This window comes from Panthera onca, chromosome E2, assembly GCF_046562875.1.
Source record: "Panthera onca isolate mPanOnc1 chromosome E2, mPanOnc1 haplotype 2, whole genome shotgun sequence".
NCBI lineage: Eukaryota > Metazoa > Chordata > Mammalia > Carnivora > Felidae > Panthera > Panthera onca.
Window position 1 is genome coordinate 49,136,270 of NC_138353.1, and position 17,755 is coordinate 49,154,024.

The window sequence follows — 17,755 nt, forward strand, 5'->3', positions numbered from 1 at the left end:
TTTCCTACAAAGAGCATCTATTACTTCTATAATTAGTGTTGGTCTATGAGGTTAAGAGCAGTCTCCAGAATCAGGCCTCCCTGAGTTTAAATCTTGACAACATACCATGCTTCAGTTTACCCGTCTGTAAAATGGGGATAAAAACCACTTATTTTAAAGGCTAGTCATATAGAGAGTTCTTAGAACAATGCCTGTGCATAATGAACGATTAGAAAATGTTACTATTATCAGTCATCTGGGTGTGTGAACGAAATCCAACATTCCCACTGATACTGCACTTTTCTAAGGCTCTGATGCCTGGTACCATCAGTGCTGCTTTGACGTGGGAAAGTGCCAGAAAAGTAAGAATATGACCTACAAGTTTTACAATCCATGTGAGCAAAAGTCTTAAGTATTAATGGAACAAAACAAGGTTAAAACCCTTTAAACAAAACAGATAAAAATGCTGAGGGAAGTCAGGATTGTTAGTGCAACAGTCAGAAGGCTAGAAAGGAACAGTTCGGCAGTCGATCTCTGAAAGACAAAGAACAATGCTGGTCTGGAAAACAAGCTAGTTTTCCAATGCTAGTCTGGAAAACAAGTACTGACAGGGTTTATGGCTGAATACCAAATGGTTTATCTTGCCTACGGCCTGAAAACATTCTAAAGCAAATATATATGCTCTACAAATTAACCAAATATTTTATTTAAACCATTTACTATGTTTAAGTGCTATGCTAATGATGAAAGGAATAAAACCAGTCGCCAATTTAAGAAATAAAGAGAGAGGCGAATGGCTCTCACCAGACTGGACGAAGGGACACAGACAAAAACTAACACATAGAAGATGCACCTGGCCACCTCTACTTACGGACTCACCTGCTCACCTGAGAGCCACCTAAGGCAGAGGGCTTCGGCGGCACACGCTGCCCCAGCAGGTCCTGGCACCGAACGCGGCAGACTCTGCGTCTCCGCTTCATCTCCTTTCCCTCTCCCCAACCACATGACCACCTCCCTGCCACGAGGGAAGGGACGAGGCTGCCAGGGCCACGCTGAGACTGGACAGTCAGCACCCAGGCTGATGGTTTCGGGAAAACGACAAGTGGGTGCTCCCCGGAGGCTGAGGAGCTCTAGCCTCCAGCTCCAGAAAGCAGGAAGCAGGAAGCAGTAGGACACCCCAGATCTTACAGAAAGAAGTCGACTGCTCTGTGCATTACTACCCAATCATCCGGCAGGTAAGTTCGGGGGGCCTTTCCCCGAGTCATTGTCCTCTCCGATACCAACAAACCAAACTCCGAACAGACTCTCCGTGGCGGCAGCTGCCCGGGACCCTGCCCCTCTTCCCTGCCCGTCAGTTACATGGGCTGTGTGGGGAGAATCCGGGCTCTGCAGGCTCTTTGGAGGCTGAAAGGACAGCTAGACGTCTAAGGGAGGATCTGAGCACGCCACGTACCTCGCCTCAGTGATTTATACCAGAAATACTCAGGATGGAATATGTCCTAGAACAGCTAGTTTGCACTTCGCAATCTGGGGCAGGGATAAGAAGCCTGCTGACCATTCTAGAACAGTGTCTGGTTCCCAGGCTCGACCTCCTCAGTGACCCATTCGCTATGATTATCTTCATTTTGAAGACGAGGTAACTGAGGCTTGGAGTAGTGGAGTGGCTCACCTGACATCATAATTAGGAGGCAGCAAAATGGGGCCCTCACTTAGGTCAGGCCTAGTTCATTTGCTTAACCACTGATCGGAATATTCTCTATCTTCCTTCAACATCAATTTGATCACGAAGCAAATGTCATCTGGCACTGTGACCTTAAAATGGCAATATGCCACACTGCAGAGGACACCCTGGCTTCTCAACACAAGTCCTGCTACTCACAACATCCTCTTCATTCCCGCTGCGAGGGACTAAAGACCACCTGGGGTGGGAGGGAAGAGATTACTCACCCGCTTGTCCCATATCCGCACGTCCCCATCATGACTGGTGGCGAGGCAATTAGCATTTTTTTTATTCCATTTGACCTGTGAGGCACCCGCTGGAAAGAAAAATCAGGGGAAGAAAGCTGCTGCCGTCAACTCCTCTGGAACCAGAGTGGAGTGTGTCCAGGGGGGCTGGATAACGAGTTCTGGCTGAATGAGAACAGAACCCTTCAAGTTTCTAGGACTGCACCAGCTCCTCCATTAAAGAGAAAATGAAGCCAAAAAATAAATGAATTAACACATTGGAACAGGATCAGAGGCACCTAACGGAGGAAACAATCTGACTTAGGAAAAAACTCTACAGGTTACCTCGGCACAGAAGCAGCAGGGAAACATAGTTTCTCATGAGCAGCAGTTCAACATGGCTCTGTTGGCTGGAAACTGACTACTCAGCACACGACCTGGCTCTTCATCATCCCCGACGACCAACCAACCTGGAGCACCCACCCAGAAGAGCCTCAGCTCAACGCCTGCTCCTTCCCACTTACTTGCTCACCTCCTCGCCTATTTAGGAGGGCAGTCTTGGAGAAACAAAGGTTCCTCAGCTGAAGAATAAGCCTCCGTGTTGCTCAATTCTGCCCTCAGAAGGGTATGCGTACCACCCCCCTCCTACGCTCTCTTCTCCCATCGGCGGCTACACGTGGTCAGTGGCCCCTCATTAGGTCAGGGAAAGGGAACGTCCCTGGCACCGTGAACTGAGTCCTTTCCCCACTCTGCCAACACAAAGAAGTAACAACAATAACAAAGGAGCTATTTAAGAGAGGAGGCATAGTGTAAAATGCCAGAGGGGTTGAGGTCTGTCGAAAACCGGGACATATCAGCACTTCTCGTGGACTCTTAAAAATAACCAAGTTGGGGTGCCTGGGTGGCTCAGTTGCTTAAGCATCCCACCCTTGATCTCAGCTCAGGTCATGATCTCGGCTCAGGTCATGATCTTACAGTTCATGAGTTCAAGCCCTGTGTCAGGCTATTTGCTGACAGCGCGGAGCCTACTTGGGATTCTGTCTCTCCCTCTTTCTGGTCCTCCCCTGCTTTCTCTCACTCTTTGTCTCAAGATGAATGAAGTTTAAAAAATAAAATAACCAAGTTAATTAAGTTAAACCAGAACAACACGACAGCTCTGCTTCCCATCTCTTCTTGTCCTCGCTCAGACAACACATAATATTTCTTCCTTTAGGGTGCTGTTTACTAATGGGGACACCATAGGGAATCCAGGGCTTTGGAAAGCAACCTGAACCACGAGGTCTAGAGTGACACCAACAGAGCAAGGACTGAGAATCTATTACAAAACTGAATTGGTGTTCAGAAATTACCTCTGCCTGGTTCTGGGGACAGTCTTTGTTTGTTTGTTGTTTTTTTTTGCCTGAGACACAGGACATCTTAAGTCACTGAAGAATAAATAGTGGAGACCCCTAAAGGAGGAAGGTAGTACACTACTTAGGAGACACAGTTTCTTAGCAAGAAAAGGTATCAGCTCAAGGAGAAGGTGAGTAAGAAGGGTCTGTCCCATTTCCTCATGATAGAATTACTTGAAGACTTTCCCCAGTGCAGGGGTCCATCAGACCATGAAGCCTCCCAAAGGGCTCTGGGAACCGCCTAATTCAACCTGTTTTACTAGGCTCATGACAACAGAGTCAAACAGAGGTCCCAGACCACAGGTGTCCTCAGACAGAGAATACTCTTGAATACACACATGCTCTTGCTTACTCCCTACCCCAAAGGTATAAACAACGTGCTCATGGATAGATAGGAACCATGGCCTCTGGGAAGCCATACTAGCCAAGGCTGAACCTCTCAGGGAATGGTAGATCAAGCAGCTTCCAAAAATCCACAGCTTCTCATTTGCCTCTTTTCTCCTCTTTGCTACCCTGAGAAATCTTTGCTACCCTGCAAAAAAGAAAGAAGACTCCCTACCTCTATTCTTTAGAGGACTCAGAACAGAAAAGAAAGCAATCAGAAGGAGTGGGTTGAAAAAAAGAACTTTCTTTTGGGAGCTCCTCTAAAACCAACCTAACTTAGAAACCTTTAAGTAGAAGCAACAAAATCCCGGGGGAGCAACTGAGGCATTTATAGGCCATTTGTGTTTTCATTCAGTTGGATGTCTTCTGCAACCATGTCTGTGCCCCATCATATGTCTCAGACCATAACTGCCTAAAGGTTGAGGTGGTGGGGGTGGGGGTGGCCCAAATCAACAGATTTATTAAGCACTTAGCACAGAGGCACAGGGGCTTGACTCCCATGCCATCTAACAAACATTTACAAAGCATCTCCTTGAGTCAGGCACAAATGCTGACCTTGGGCTACAGCACTGAATAAAAGAGATGTGGTCCCTAACTTCACAAAACAGATAATCCACCTGCTTAATACAGGTGTGATGTTCAATGTCTTTAAATGATGAGGCATGGAGATGTGGAAGAAAAAAACATCACATAATCATTTTGGAGCAAATACCACGTGTAAATTCAAATGTAACAAACAGATACCGAGGAGCAGGATTTAAGAGATAGATGACGTATGTTTTTAACAAGGATGCCAAAATACAATACTGATGACTGACCTTCATTGCTGTGATATAACCAGTTCTGTGCCCAAATTCTACTCTCAGGAATCAGTGGGAATGCCCCACAATGGACCCAAAGCAGAATTTCAAAAACAATCCATTCCAACTGAGCAATGAAAACAGGTAGACCAGAAAGTAGTTTCAAAGTTTCAGGACATCCATATTACATGACAACATGGGGACACAATCAGCATAATCTAGATTGTGGGGAAACTGCAGGACAAACCTGGTTTCTTCAATAAATAAACCTCAGGAAAAGAAAAACAAACCAAAAAAGGAGAAGGGGAAGAAACCTACCAATCACAAAAGATGAGAATTCCATCAACCATTATAAGTATGTTCTCTATTTGGATTCTGATTTAAATAATTTGTAAAAAAAACAAACAAAAAAAAACCACAACAAAACAACAACTGAGACTATTAGGAAAATCAGAATACTGCTTAAATATTTGATATTAAAGAGCCACCAATAACATTTTTAAAGGTCTGTTCATAGTATTGTAGTTACATTTCCGCAGAGGATTCTTCTCTTGTAGAAGTATTACTGACTGAAATATTTGTTGAGGAAATGATAGGACACCGACATACTTCAAAATAATTCCAGAGAAGATGGGAGTGGGGGGCAGGGCAGTAGGTAGGAGTAAAGATGAAATAAGACTGGCTAGACAGGGACAACTATGGAAGCTGGATCATGAACACAAGGCAGTTCGTTTTCTTCTATTTTTATATGCACCCAGGGGCGCCTGGGTGGCTCAGTCGGTTAAGCGTCTGACTTTGGCTCAGGTCAGGATCTCACGGCTCTTGGGTTCAAGCCCTGTGCTGGGCTCTGTGCTGACAGCTCAAAGCCTGGACCTGCTTCAGATTCTGTGTCTCCCTCTCTCTCTGCCCCAACCCCACTCGCACTCTGTCTCTGTCCCTCTCTCTCTCTCTTAAAAATAAACATTAAGGGGCGCCTGGGTGGCTCAGTCGGTTAAGCGTCCGACTTCGGCTCAGGTCGTGATCTCACGGTCCGTGAGTTTGAGCCCCGCGTCGGGCTCTGTGCTGACAGCTCAGAGCCTGGAGCCTGCTTCGGATTCTGTGTCTCCCTCTCTCTGACCCTCCCCCGTTCATGCTCTGTCTCTCTCTGTCTCAAAAATAAGTAAACATTAAAAAAAATAAAATAAACATTAAAAAATGTTTTTTAATAAATAAAAAGTTTAAAAACAAACTATTTCAGCTCCTGTCCTTGAATCCCGAAATAAGCCCCTGAGCGCGCTCAGCAGTCCTGACTGTAACTTCCGAGAGCAGCCTAAAGCAAGCCCCTTGCCATGAGAGACTCACAACCCCACCGGCCAGGGTGTGGGCAGGGGGCAGTCCCCGTGGGGGTGGGGGAAGTATAGACTCACCTACAGCAGACAGCGCAACGGTAGGCTTCCTTGTGTCTCTGAAACAGAAAAGTCAGAAATCAAATGCCTGATTCATAGGCCACCATCCACCTGTACTTTTCATCCTCTGCACGCATTTCTCCACTCTCCTTTCAGTGGGTATTTGGAGCTCGTAGGGAACGTGAGGGCCTTAGAAGCAAGTGTAAAGTGTCTCCCTTCGGGGACAAACTTTCTCATCTGCCTCAAATGAGGCTGAGACGAAATTTCAAATCACATAGCTGCAGCCACAGAAAACGAACTATGTGATTCAGCGTGGCCGGCGTGACCCTGATCGTAGGGGTGGAGGAAGCCGTAAGAAGCCCTTCCTGGCGTCATTTCTCCCAGTGGCAATGAAGCAACAGTCATGGAGGCATAACTCTGCGAGAACCTTCCCAGCAGCACTTCAAAGGTGAAGTCAGAAGCTACTCTGATAATCACAGTCGCTAAGAGGTGGAAACCCAAGTGTCCGCTGACAGACGAGTGGATCGACAAAATGTGGTCCAGCCACACGACGGAATATTAGCCAGCCTTCTGACGGAAGGAAATCCTGTCACACGCTATAACATGGATGAACCTTGAGGTCATGGAGTTAAGTCAAGTAAGTCAGTGCCAAAAAGACAAGCACTGCATGACTCCACTCCCACTTGTCTGAAGGATCTAAAGTAGCCAAAACCATAGGAACAGAAAGTGGGAAGGTGCTTAATGAGCAGAGTGTTAGCTTGGTAAGAGGAGAAAGTTCCGGGGATCCGCTGCACAACGTGAATCTGTTTAACAGAACCACACACTTAAAAATGGTGAAGATGGTTTATTTCATGTTTTGGGTTTTTCAACCACAATTCAAAACAAAAACAAAACAAAAACCCTACTCCTGGATACAACGGGAGACTCCTGGAAAGAGAGAGATTCCTGGGTTCACCACAAAGCCAGAGGGCAACTTCTCCACCAAATGGTAAAGTGACAGAACAGGGCACCAACCCAGGGCCAGGGGGTTCGGACGGCCAATCCGTGGCTCAGGCTTACTAATCCAGAAAGCTTGAAAAGGCATCATCTGTTCAGCATTTTTTAATCCTTAAATTATGAAAACAACGATTTCATGTAAATGAGGAATACTCTAACCTTGACTCCTAACTCCCTGGGGTTTTGTTTATTTAAAAGCGCCTCCCTCCCATTTCCCCTGGGTTTAGCGCTCCGTCCCCACTCCGGCGCTGCCGTTAGACTGATCACCACCAAGGCAGTGTCCCGGATGCAGGTGAAGTCCGCTGCGCACACCCTCTCGGACTCCCTTTCCCTGATCTGTCCACCTCTCAGTGCAAACCATCACAGAGCCACTGCCATTGGGAGCAGAGCAGTCCGCTGAGGGGAGAGAGGGTCCCGTCTGGGGGACTCTACAGACCACGCCCTCCAGTTAGTCACTTCGAATTGTTAAGGCAAAGGGAGCCTCGCTCTACAAAGGGAGAAGGGGGACAGACAACATGCCCGGCCCTGGGCTGGGGGCTCCTTCCCTCTTCGCCTCATGAAGGGTAACCCTGAGAGGTGGCCCTCAGCCGCCTGGGGGACTGAAGCCTCACAAAGAGCAAAGCAGATGTGTCTCATAGCATCACCTGCTGTAGCAGACGTGTGTCTGTGCCCACAACTCCCCACTGTCACCTGCCACGTCAGTTAAACTTCAGCCTGACTTTCAAACGCCAGCACCTATGTTTCTCTGCCAAAGGGACTTCCCTGACTGCTGAAGCCTGTCCTGCACATCTCTGTGCCAGGCCTGAAGTGCCAGGGAAGGGAGGCCCCGGGGTGCAGCCTGCGACCAGTGACCGACAGTGGATGACGCCCCCACTTCCTGAGCCCTCAAGGGTGGGACACCTCTGAGGAGTTCTGCACTAGCACCTAGCGGTCCCCGGCAGGAATAACCTCCACGTGCTCATGCTGCCTCCCGCGTGGACAGCGCGCCCTCCGTGTGCAGCCTTCCCGCTCCTGTCTCTCCTCCCGCCGGTGCTTCTGTCGCCTCCTAAACAACGTCCTTGCAAGGCATCCTCATCTCGGGGTCTGCACCCAGGGGAAACCAAACTAAGACAGCTGATCTCTAAAACAAAGGTCCCAGATCGTCCCACAACCCAGTGGTTTGGCCTTTTAATTGTTCTTACTTGATATCCCAAATGTAGATGTACGTGTCCACAGAGCTGGTAACCAGGAGATCCGGCTCAAACACTGCCCAGTCCAAGTCACTGGAAACACAAGAAATAAACGGAACAACAACAAAGGGAAGAAAATTCAGAGTCCAGTTCCAAAGCGCTAGCAGATTTCATTTCTAGTGGCTTCAGAGAGTCACTGTTAACGGTCCTCCTTAACATGATATAGGCTAGAAATCTCCAAACTTCTCTGGGAATGAGTAAGACTTAACTGAGCTCTGAAGAAAGCTTTCAGGTCCTTTCCCCTGTCATCACCAGCTATCCCATCACCTGCTCCCAAAAAAGAAATGGAGGATTTCAACTTCAACCACACACACACACACACACACACACACACACCCCAAAGCAAAAACATCAAGTGATTTTTGAGTTGTGATTTTCTAAACCAGATTCAACCACAAGTACCTCAAGTAAAACCAACATCTGTCAAAGCAGCGGCAAACTGTTAACAATGCCATGCAGCTTTCAGGAAGGGCAGGCCTCCCTAACATAGGCCAGGGGTCTGGCCTTTCCCGTTACTTCCGGGTCAGCTCCCCCACTCCTGTACTCCCTGCTGCTACTTCCCAGGATGAGTGTTCCCTACCCAGGAATAGTGACCCAAGGACAGGATGGATCAAGGAACACTCCAGAAGGCCATGGGTGGGAGGCAGCTGTGCCCCACAGCCACTGGAGAAAGAGCAAAGGGCTGCATCCTGCTGTCTGTGCTCCCACGCACTGCCGAATTGAGCTGAGGATTCTGCCGGCATAACCGTGTCTCCCTCCCATGGCAAAAATCAGCTCTAATCCTTCACTCCAGACTGGGCTGTCCGAGGGCCTTCTGGAATCGAGGACAGCAGTTACAGGAATGCTGGTTCCTAAATACTGGTTGATCCCCAGTATGAGAGCCACCACTTCAGTGAACGCCAAGGACCTCGCAGTCACCCGTGGCCAATGCAGCACAGAAGGTCAAGTTGTGGAAGGGGGACGGAGCTTTCACGTCACTTCCCGAGGGACTATGACAGAGCGAGACAGGCCGGGAGCTGCGGAGGCCTGATGCCTACCTGATTACACGAGTGTGGCCTTGTAAGGTAGTGCCAACTTCCCCGCTGCCATCTTTCCACTTATAAAGGTCAACCCGTTGGTTACTCTGAAAAGAAACAAGGGGAAGAAGGCAGCCAGTCCCACACCCGAACACACGCTCTCACCGCGATGTGCCTAGGGCTGAGAAGACGAAGCCATGCAGAAACTAACTTGCATGGCAGAGACCCTACAGACTGACTTGCTCACAGAGCCATCAGAAATGAGTACCATTAGGGGCTCCTGGGTGGCTCAGTCAGTTAAGTGTCCAACTTTGGCTTGGGTCATGATCTCACAGTTTGTGAGTTTGAGCCCCACGTTGGGTTCTGTGCTGACAGCTGAGAGCCTGAGCCTGCTTCGGATTCTGTGTCTCCCTCTGTCTATACCCCTCCCCCACTCATGATCTGTCTGTCTGTCTCTCTCTCTCTCAAAAACAATAAAGATTAAAAAATATTTTTCTTAAAAAAGAAACGAGTACAATTAACATGGGAGCCAACCTTAGCTCAGTACATAGGACTATAAATTTCCAAACAGAAGGGCAGTGCTGTCTTCAATGTGAATCTACCCTGAGTCATTGCAGCTGAATTGAAGCCACCGAGGCGCTACTGGGCACCTGAATGATGGCTTACGGAGATGCGCCACCCCCACCCCACCACCCCCACGCCTCCCCCCCACCCCACCCCGCAGGCTGTTCAAAGGACCACCTCCCAGCTCTAAGCATCACACACCCATCTCTCCAGCTGCTGTCACACTACAGGCTTTCAGCTCACTCTTCCCACTTATCAAATGCCCAGAGTCCATCCATCACACTTTAAAAACACATAAACACAAGAAAACAGAACCACTATCAAAGGGGTATCCTAGAAGACAAAATTACAGAAGACTCCTTGAAATATGCCTATACTGAATTTCTTTTTTTTATACATTTTTTTCTTAATGTTTATTTTTGAGAGAGAGAAAGAGAGATGCAGAGTGAGAAGGAGACAGAGAATCCGAAGCAGAGGCTCTGTGATGAAAGCCCAGAGCCCAGTGTGGGGCTCAAACTCACATACTGTGAGATTGTGACCTGAGATGAAGTCGGGTGCTTAACCGACTGAGCCACCCAGGTGTCCCTAATACTGAATTTCTTTTCTTTTCTTTTCTTTTTTAATGTTTATTCATTATCTTTGACAGAGAGAGACAGAGGACGAACAGGAGATAGACAGACAGAGAGAGAGAGAGGGATACACAGAACGTGAAGCAGGCTCCAGGCTCTGCCCTGTCAGCATAGAGTCCGACCTGGGATTCAAACCCACAAACCATGAGATTGTGACCTGAACTGAAGTCAGACGCCTAACCAACTGAGCCATCCAGGCATCCCTATACTGAATTTCTTAAAGGGTTAGGCATAAAGACCTAGGAAAGACTAGGAAAGACTGACCAGAAAAAAACACACAGCAATAGGGAAAGGAGGAAAGAAAAAGCTACATTTCACTGAAAGAAACAACAAGCCAGCAAAATATCTAAATGTCATGAGCTTATGAAACACACCAAAAGTGAATAAAGACTACAACAGACTGATTACTAATACACAGGCTATCTAATAATTTCTGAACTGATATACAGATGCAGATCTACTAATATCTATATATTACTAGACTGATTTTCATTTTAGCTCAGAGACAGACAGATGTATAAAGTTCAAAGGTTTTTATCCAGAAATGCCAGTTTCCAATTCTAAATACGTAAGGTTTCTGGTCAAAGGTTAGAATTCAAAACAGCTTCCAGTGGGAACAGGAGTGAAAAGAAAAGTCCCCTCATATTATAATAATATCCCCTGTCATTTCCAGAGGGTCTGCTAACACCAGTCTATGTACTAGGAATCTTTTTTTTAATACACAGATTCTGTTTTTATTCATTTTTTTCAGTTATTTACTTTAAAGAGAGAGAAAAAGCGTGAGTGGGGGAGAGGGGCAGAGAGAGAAGGAGAGGGGAGAGAGAGAGAGAGAAGGAGAGACTCTTAAACAGGCTCCATACTCAGCAGAGCCTGACACGGGGCTCGATCCCACCACCCTGGGACCACGATGTAAGCCAAAATCAACAGTCAGACACTCAACCAACTGAGCCATCAGGCGCCCAACGTGCTAGGAATCTTCAGAGACCCGCCCTCTGTTCTGTCACACGACACTGCACGCTGGCTGTCATCACCCACGTTACAGGTGAGGCAGCTGAGGCTCAGAAAGTTGGGAGAGTACAAAAGATAAAACAGGAGTGTCAAAACTAGGACTTGACCTCAGATGTGCCTAACTCCAAAGCTTTTTCTCCTGAAAAAGGCTCTCTCCCAACCAAGAACAACAAAAGAAAAAAAAAAATCCATACACTGAACTTTATCAAAATCAACAAAGGACACTATAAAGTGAAAAGACAATCTACAGAATTAGAGGCATACTTGCAAATCATACCTCCGATAAGAATCTAGTATCAAGAATATAGAAAGAACCCTGGCAACTCAGCAGCAGAAAGACATACAACCCAATTCCAAGATAAGTAAAGGATGTGCATAGATATCTCTCCAAAAAAGATACACGAATTGCCCACAGGGACATGAAAAGATGCTCAACATCATTAGTCATTAGGGAAATGCAAATCAAAACCACAGTAAGATACCACTTTCTCCCACTAGGATGGCTATGCTTTAAAAATTAAAAAAAAAAAAAAAAAAATAGAAAAACACTAATTTTGGGGACAATGTGGAGAAACTGGAACACTGCTGGTAGGACTATAAAACGACTCAGCTACTGTAGAAAAGTCTAACCGCTCCTCAAAAAGTTAAACACAGACTTACCACAGGACCCTGCAATTCCACTCCAAAGTATATACCCAAAACAATTGAAAACAAGTACTCAAAAAACTACATTTACACACACGTCCACTTTCACCTTATTCACAAGAGCCAGCCCAAATGTCCATCAGTGAATGAATGATTAAACAAAACGTGTTATAGCCATACAATGGAATGCTACTGAGCCATAAAAAGGAGTAAAGCACAGATACATGGCACAGCATAGTTAAGAAAGCAGACACAAAAGATCACATATTGTATGTTTCCATTTATATGAAATATCCAGAACACAGAGACAGAACACAGGCTGGTGGCTGTCAGGGGCCGTGGGAAGGGGGCATAGGGAGAAACCGCTTCATGGGAGGGGTAAAATTTTACTCTGGAGGGATGAAAATGTTTGGAACCAGAGAGGGGCGGTGGCTGTGTAACATGTGAATGTAAATGACATTACATTGTCTACTTTAAAAAAATCTTTTTTTTAATGTTTATTTATTTTTGAGAGAGAGAGAGAGAGAGACAGAGCTCGAGAGAGGGAGACACAGAATCCGAAGCAGGCTCCAGGCTCCGAGCTGTCAGCGCAGAGCCCGACGCGGGGCTCGAACTCATGAACCACAAGATCATGATCTGAGCCGAAGTCGGCCGTGTAACCAACTGAGCCACCCAGGCGCCCCTACATTGTCTACTTTAAAAAGACTGTCAAAAAAAAAAAAAAAAAAAAAAAAAAAAAAAAAGGCTATCTCACCATTTGTAAACAAATGCAATGTTAATCCACATGGGCCAAGTATTGACCAGTTAGCCTAAACGAGTCATTCCCAATCAGGGGCTATTTTGCTTCCCAGGGACATTTAATGACGTCTAGAGAAATTTTCGGTTGTCATGGTGACGGGGACGGCGAAGATGCTACTGGCATTTGGTAGGTAGGGGCCAGGGATGCTGCTTCATCTCTTACAATGCACAGGACAGAACCTGCCGCAAAGAATTATGTGGCCTGGGAGGTCAGTAGCTCCAAGGTCTAGGACCCCTGGACTCAATGATCAGGGGCTGAGGATGAGAGGGCAGTGGAAGTTGTAAGGCGTAAGCCAACAAAAAGAGCATTCTTCCTAATTCACAGGAAAGGGGTCGGGAATGGGAAAGCAGTAGACTGGCCCTATCTTCTCCTTCAGAACAGCCCCCCACATCAGTTCAACCGCAGATGTCCATGGTGAGAGTCAGACGTTCAGACTCTTTGTTTGTTTAGAGAGAGAGCAGAAGCAGGGTAGGGGCAGAGAGGAGGAGAGAGAGAGGATCCCAAGCAGGCTCCAGGCTGTCAGCGCAAAGTCCGACACAGGGCTTGAACCCATGAACCGTGAGATCATGACCTGAGATCAAGCGTCAGACACTCAACCGACTGAGCCACCCAGGTGCCCCAGACAGTCAGATGCTATTCTGGAAATGAGGGGAAGAGCGGCTTTTGTTCCTTCTAAAGCTGACAGCGTTGCTCGTCTTTCTTTTCCTCAGGTGCTTCCCTCTCACAGACCGTCATTTCTGATAAGAACAGACGCAGACAGCACTGTGAATGCTTGCATCCCTTGGATGATAAGCAGGGTTCTTTAAATACTGTTCTTCCAGCCCAGTGCAAAGGAGCCAAAGGTTTAGATCTCTAATTGTTCTAGGAGAGTAGAATGCTGGTGTAGAATCTGACGAAATACCAGAGGTGATCTAGCCTATATCTTTCTTTCAGTCATGAAGCCCTTGGAAAACCTAATAAAATGCATGCATCTTTTCCTGGAAGAATTCACACAGAAACAGGCACATAAAATCTCAGGGGGTTAGCCGATCTAATGAATCCCAATCAAGAAAGAATCCCTTCCTGGGGCGCCTGGGTGGCTCAGACAGTTAAGCACCTGACTCTTGATTTCAGCTCAGGTCACGATCTCACAAGCCACTGTGTTGGGCTCCGTGATGATAATGCTCTCTTCCCCTCTCTCTTTCTCTCAAAATAAATAAATAAACTTTAAGAAAAAGAAAGAATCCCTTCCTTTGAGCGAAAGCATGTGTGGAGTCTTCTGATCCCTCTGAAAACAGTGAAGGTCAGAGTCATGTCCAGTTACGTTCCTGCCGGTGAAAACAGGATCTTATCACACACAGAAATGGAGGCATCTATTCATTTCCCTTTAAAATCTGGATCTTTAGAAACACAAGATCTGACACCGATGGGATCAGCAGTTCCGTTCATATATAGATATACGCCATATGTGTCTGTATACATATATGTCTTTAATTTGCCTCTATCTTCCTTTTAGAACCATCCACACTTCTTTTCTGCCTGAGAAATGAGAGTTATATTCTCTTCTCTCCATAGAACATAGACCTACCAGCCCCAGCTCACACTTTTAACAGCCTTTTCCCGTACTCCTTAAATGGCTCACCGAAGCTGCAAAATAGTGCGCAAAGCTGTCATGAGGATTCCACTGCACAGCTCCGATGTCCCACTTGCTCTGGCGAGAGATCTTTCGGTGACCTTCGAAAGGGGCATCTAGATTAACGATGTATAAGAATCGGCGGCTAGGAAAACAACATCGACATGATGACAATATAACAGCATTAGCATTAAGACAGAAAAGCACATTTGGAATTACATATGGTTTGCAAAGAGTGCTCAAAAAATCCCCAGGTTTATATGACGTTTATCTACTCTGAAAGGCATACAAGGGACAGGAGGAATTCAAGGTGACAGTTAAGCAAGTGGAAGCCACGTCCCCGCGAGAGCCTGTCTCCAGAGATGGTCTTCCCGACTGGATCCTTGGGGGTCTGACATCTTCCCGCCAGCTTCAGCTCCAAGCCCACTTCGCTCCAGCCTTTCCCAACTGCTCAGCTAGGGCTGGTTCCGGTTCCCAAACAACTCCCACCGCGCTGTTTGCATTGCGACAGCAGCACTGATCTCGGTAGTACAACTACCCATGGTAAGGCTCTGGTCCTGAACCAACCGAGTGGAGCACGGACCAAGTCTCCAGTGTCTGTATGTCCCTCCTCACCAGGCATAGTGCTTGGCATTCGGTAAATGTGTGTTAAACCTATCACTTATCACTTTGCCAAACATCCTGGAGAAAATCTCAAATTCCCTTGCAAGTTGACTACCTGGGAAAGGCAACTAAATTAAGTCTATTGGGAGGGAAATAATAACCAATAAAATGATAATGAAAATAACACATTAAGGGCTGATAATGTTCACGGTGCCAATCAGTATAAAGGATCTGAAAACAGGAATGTCCTGTGTTCCGCCTATTTTCCCTCTGTTTTAAGGGAAAAATCATTGTGTGAATCAACATCTCAGCGGCCATTAATCAGCTGTTGTTAGAGAGCACTCCAAGCCCCAGAGCATCCATGAGGACAGGTGGGCTCAATGGTGAAGAAAAAGATTAACAGTCCCTGCTCAGAAGAGATGGGAAATGCAAGTTAACACGGCCCGTAAAACTCTAGCAGAAACCCCAGAAGAGAAGGTTAGGGGAGAAGAAAGCAAGCACAGGTAAGACAAATTCACAGAACTTTCAGAACTGCCGGTGCAGAACAAAGATCTAGCATCTCTGACCTACTCTGAAGGAATCACTTGATTCTGGAGCAGGCAGGCTGGCATCTTCCTCTCAGCATGAAAAACGGGAAAGCATGACGAACGGGGAAAGGCTGAGAGCGATACACATGGGGCGCCATCAACAGGGGGGCCCAGAGACCCCCCCAGAGAGCAAGTGCAGAGCAGCAGAAGAAAAGTGGACGCTTCAGGATACACATACCTGACATATCTTCTTTCTCCCCTGAAGACCCACGAAAGTCAGAGTAAAAACGTACAACACAGAAACCCACAAAGAAAATGAGAGAGGAAATGAAAAGCGGATGGACAAATGGTGATCGATCTAAAGAAAGCAAACACCAAAGTGCCTGCAGAGGGGAAGTGGATGAGAGGCGAGCTGATTCACGCTGCAGAACCGAGGCCAGCTCGGGAGCTGGAGGCTTCAGCCTGCACACAAGGGAAGAGAGGCCTGGAGAACCAAAAGCAGAACAGAGCAGGACCTGTTTGAAAGAGGACTAAGGAGAGCGGTTTATACACACCCCACGGAGCCACCTCTCCTTCACCCGGGTGGGGGGGGGGGGGGGTGATGTGCTTCAGACAAACTACTTCAGAGGAGCCCAGGCCTGGGACAAACGGCAGAGCAGTGTGGGAATATGAGGAGCTGTGCTCAAAACAGGGCAGGAAGTGGAATGTGAGACCCTCAGGCCTCTTCCCCTACAGCTGATCTGTATAGTCTTCACACAGTGACAAAAGGATTCTTCTCAGGTGAAAATGATCAGCCCAAGAAAAGAACAAAAGCAAATAAGTAACACAGAACCCAGGAGATAGTGACATCTGGGCACCCTCCAAAAAAAGGGTCTGGTTCCCAGACGACCTCCTTCCAAAGAAGCCCACCATCACACATGTAAACTGATCACTCTTTGACAGTAACAGAGAGCCAGGTGAGTATCGGTCACCAGAGGAAACCTGAAAGACAGGGACCAATGCAATCAAAAGAAAAAAAAGGAAATGGGCAGTGCCGAGGCAAGAAGAAACCTAGAATTAATATTCTCAGAGAGGTAAAAGAAGACGAGGTAAAGAACAGAGAAGAGGAAAGAGCTCCTGGAAATGAAAAGCACAGCTGAAATAAAGAAATCTGATAGAAGAGTAGAAAGTTAAAGCTGAAGGGAACTGTCAGAATGCAAAACAAAAAGGACCAACAGAGAATCCACATAGGATATCCAACACGGACGAACAGCTTCAGAAAGAAGGACTGCAGGAAATAGAGGGGGGAAATTACCAAAGACACAATGCAGGAAAACTTCTCCAAACTAGAAGACACAGACCTTCCAGATTGAAAGGGCCTTCCAACAGTGCTAAAAATTACTCTGGGTCTTAATCTGAATGGGGATCACATGGGTGTATATATTTGTAAATTTACTCAAGCGGTTAACTCAAGTACATTCTTTACTGTACATATTTTCAAGTTCAGTATAAGAAAACAAAATGGTGAACCTTCAAGATTATGTTGAAAAATAAAACAGGTATGTATGTACCCAAGAACACACCAAAACAGGAATGCTTGCCTGGTTTCCAGTGACATAATCCCATTCCCTCCTTGGATGCTACAAATGGCAATGCCCACATGAGTGAATACAGAGAAGTCTAACATTTGAGACACAGTTATTCCTTAACACTTGAGTATTTTTTTTAATGTTTATTTACTTTTGAGAGAGAGGGAGAAAACACAAGCAGGGAAGGGCAGAGAGAGAAGGGGGCAGAGGATCTGAAGTAGGCTCTGTGCTGACAGTAGAGAGCCCAATGCGGAGCTCAAACCCATGAACCGTGAGATTATGATCTGAGCCGAAGCTGGATGCTTAACCAACTGAGCTACCTAGGTGCCCAGCACTTGAGTATTTTGTGGGTTGTGAATATGACTACATGATGTCAAGTGTATGTCTATTTGTTTAGATAAAACAAGTAATGATGTTTAAAAAAAAAAAAGAGGGGACCCTCTAAGTGCCCAGCACAATGAATGAAAAAAAGACGCACGCCAAAGCAGTCACGGTGAAGATTTCACACACCTGGAGATAAAAGGAACGCCGGAGACAAAGACAGCATTTTAAAGCTTCCAAAGAGAAAAAATAGGCCACATACAAAGTCCAGAATCAGAATGGTATAGGACCTCTCAAAATTACTCTGAGAAAAGAACCCCAAATACTGATTCAACACAACAATTGTTATATAACT

The 17,755-nt window shown here is 46.4% G+C and overlaps 1 protein-coding gene across 4 annotated transcripts in view; it reads right to left on the bottom strand.

Annotated features, from left to right (window-relative positions):
* Window positions 1-17,755, bottom strand: part of WDR59 (WD repeat domain 59) — an 86,101-nt gene that overhangs the window by 48,952 nt on the left and 19,394 nt on the right. For 2 of the 4 annotated variants that reach the window (XM_078438986.1, XM_078438985.1), the window contains exons 3-7: window positions 14,391-14,526; window positions 9,146-9,231; window positions 8,061-8,141; window positions 5,905-5,942; window positions 1,927-2,015 (exon numbers count right to left, since the gene is read on the bottom strand). In XM_078438986.1, coding sequence (XP_078295112.1) covers window positions 1,927-2,015; window positions 5,905-5,942; window positions 8,061-8,141; window positions 9,146-9,231; window positions 14,391-14,526 — 430 coding nt within the window. The remainder of the gene's footprint in view (window positions 1-1,926; window positions 2,016-5,904; window positions 5,943-8,060; window positions 8,142-9,145; window positions 9,232-14,390; window positions 14,527-17,755) is intronic. The other 2 variants (XM_078438988.1, XM_078438987.1) reach the window with 2 other exon arrangements.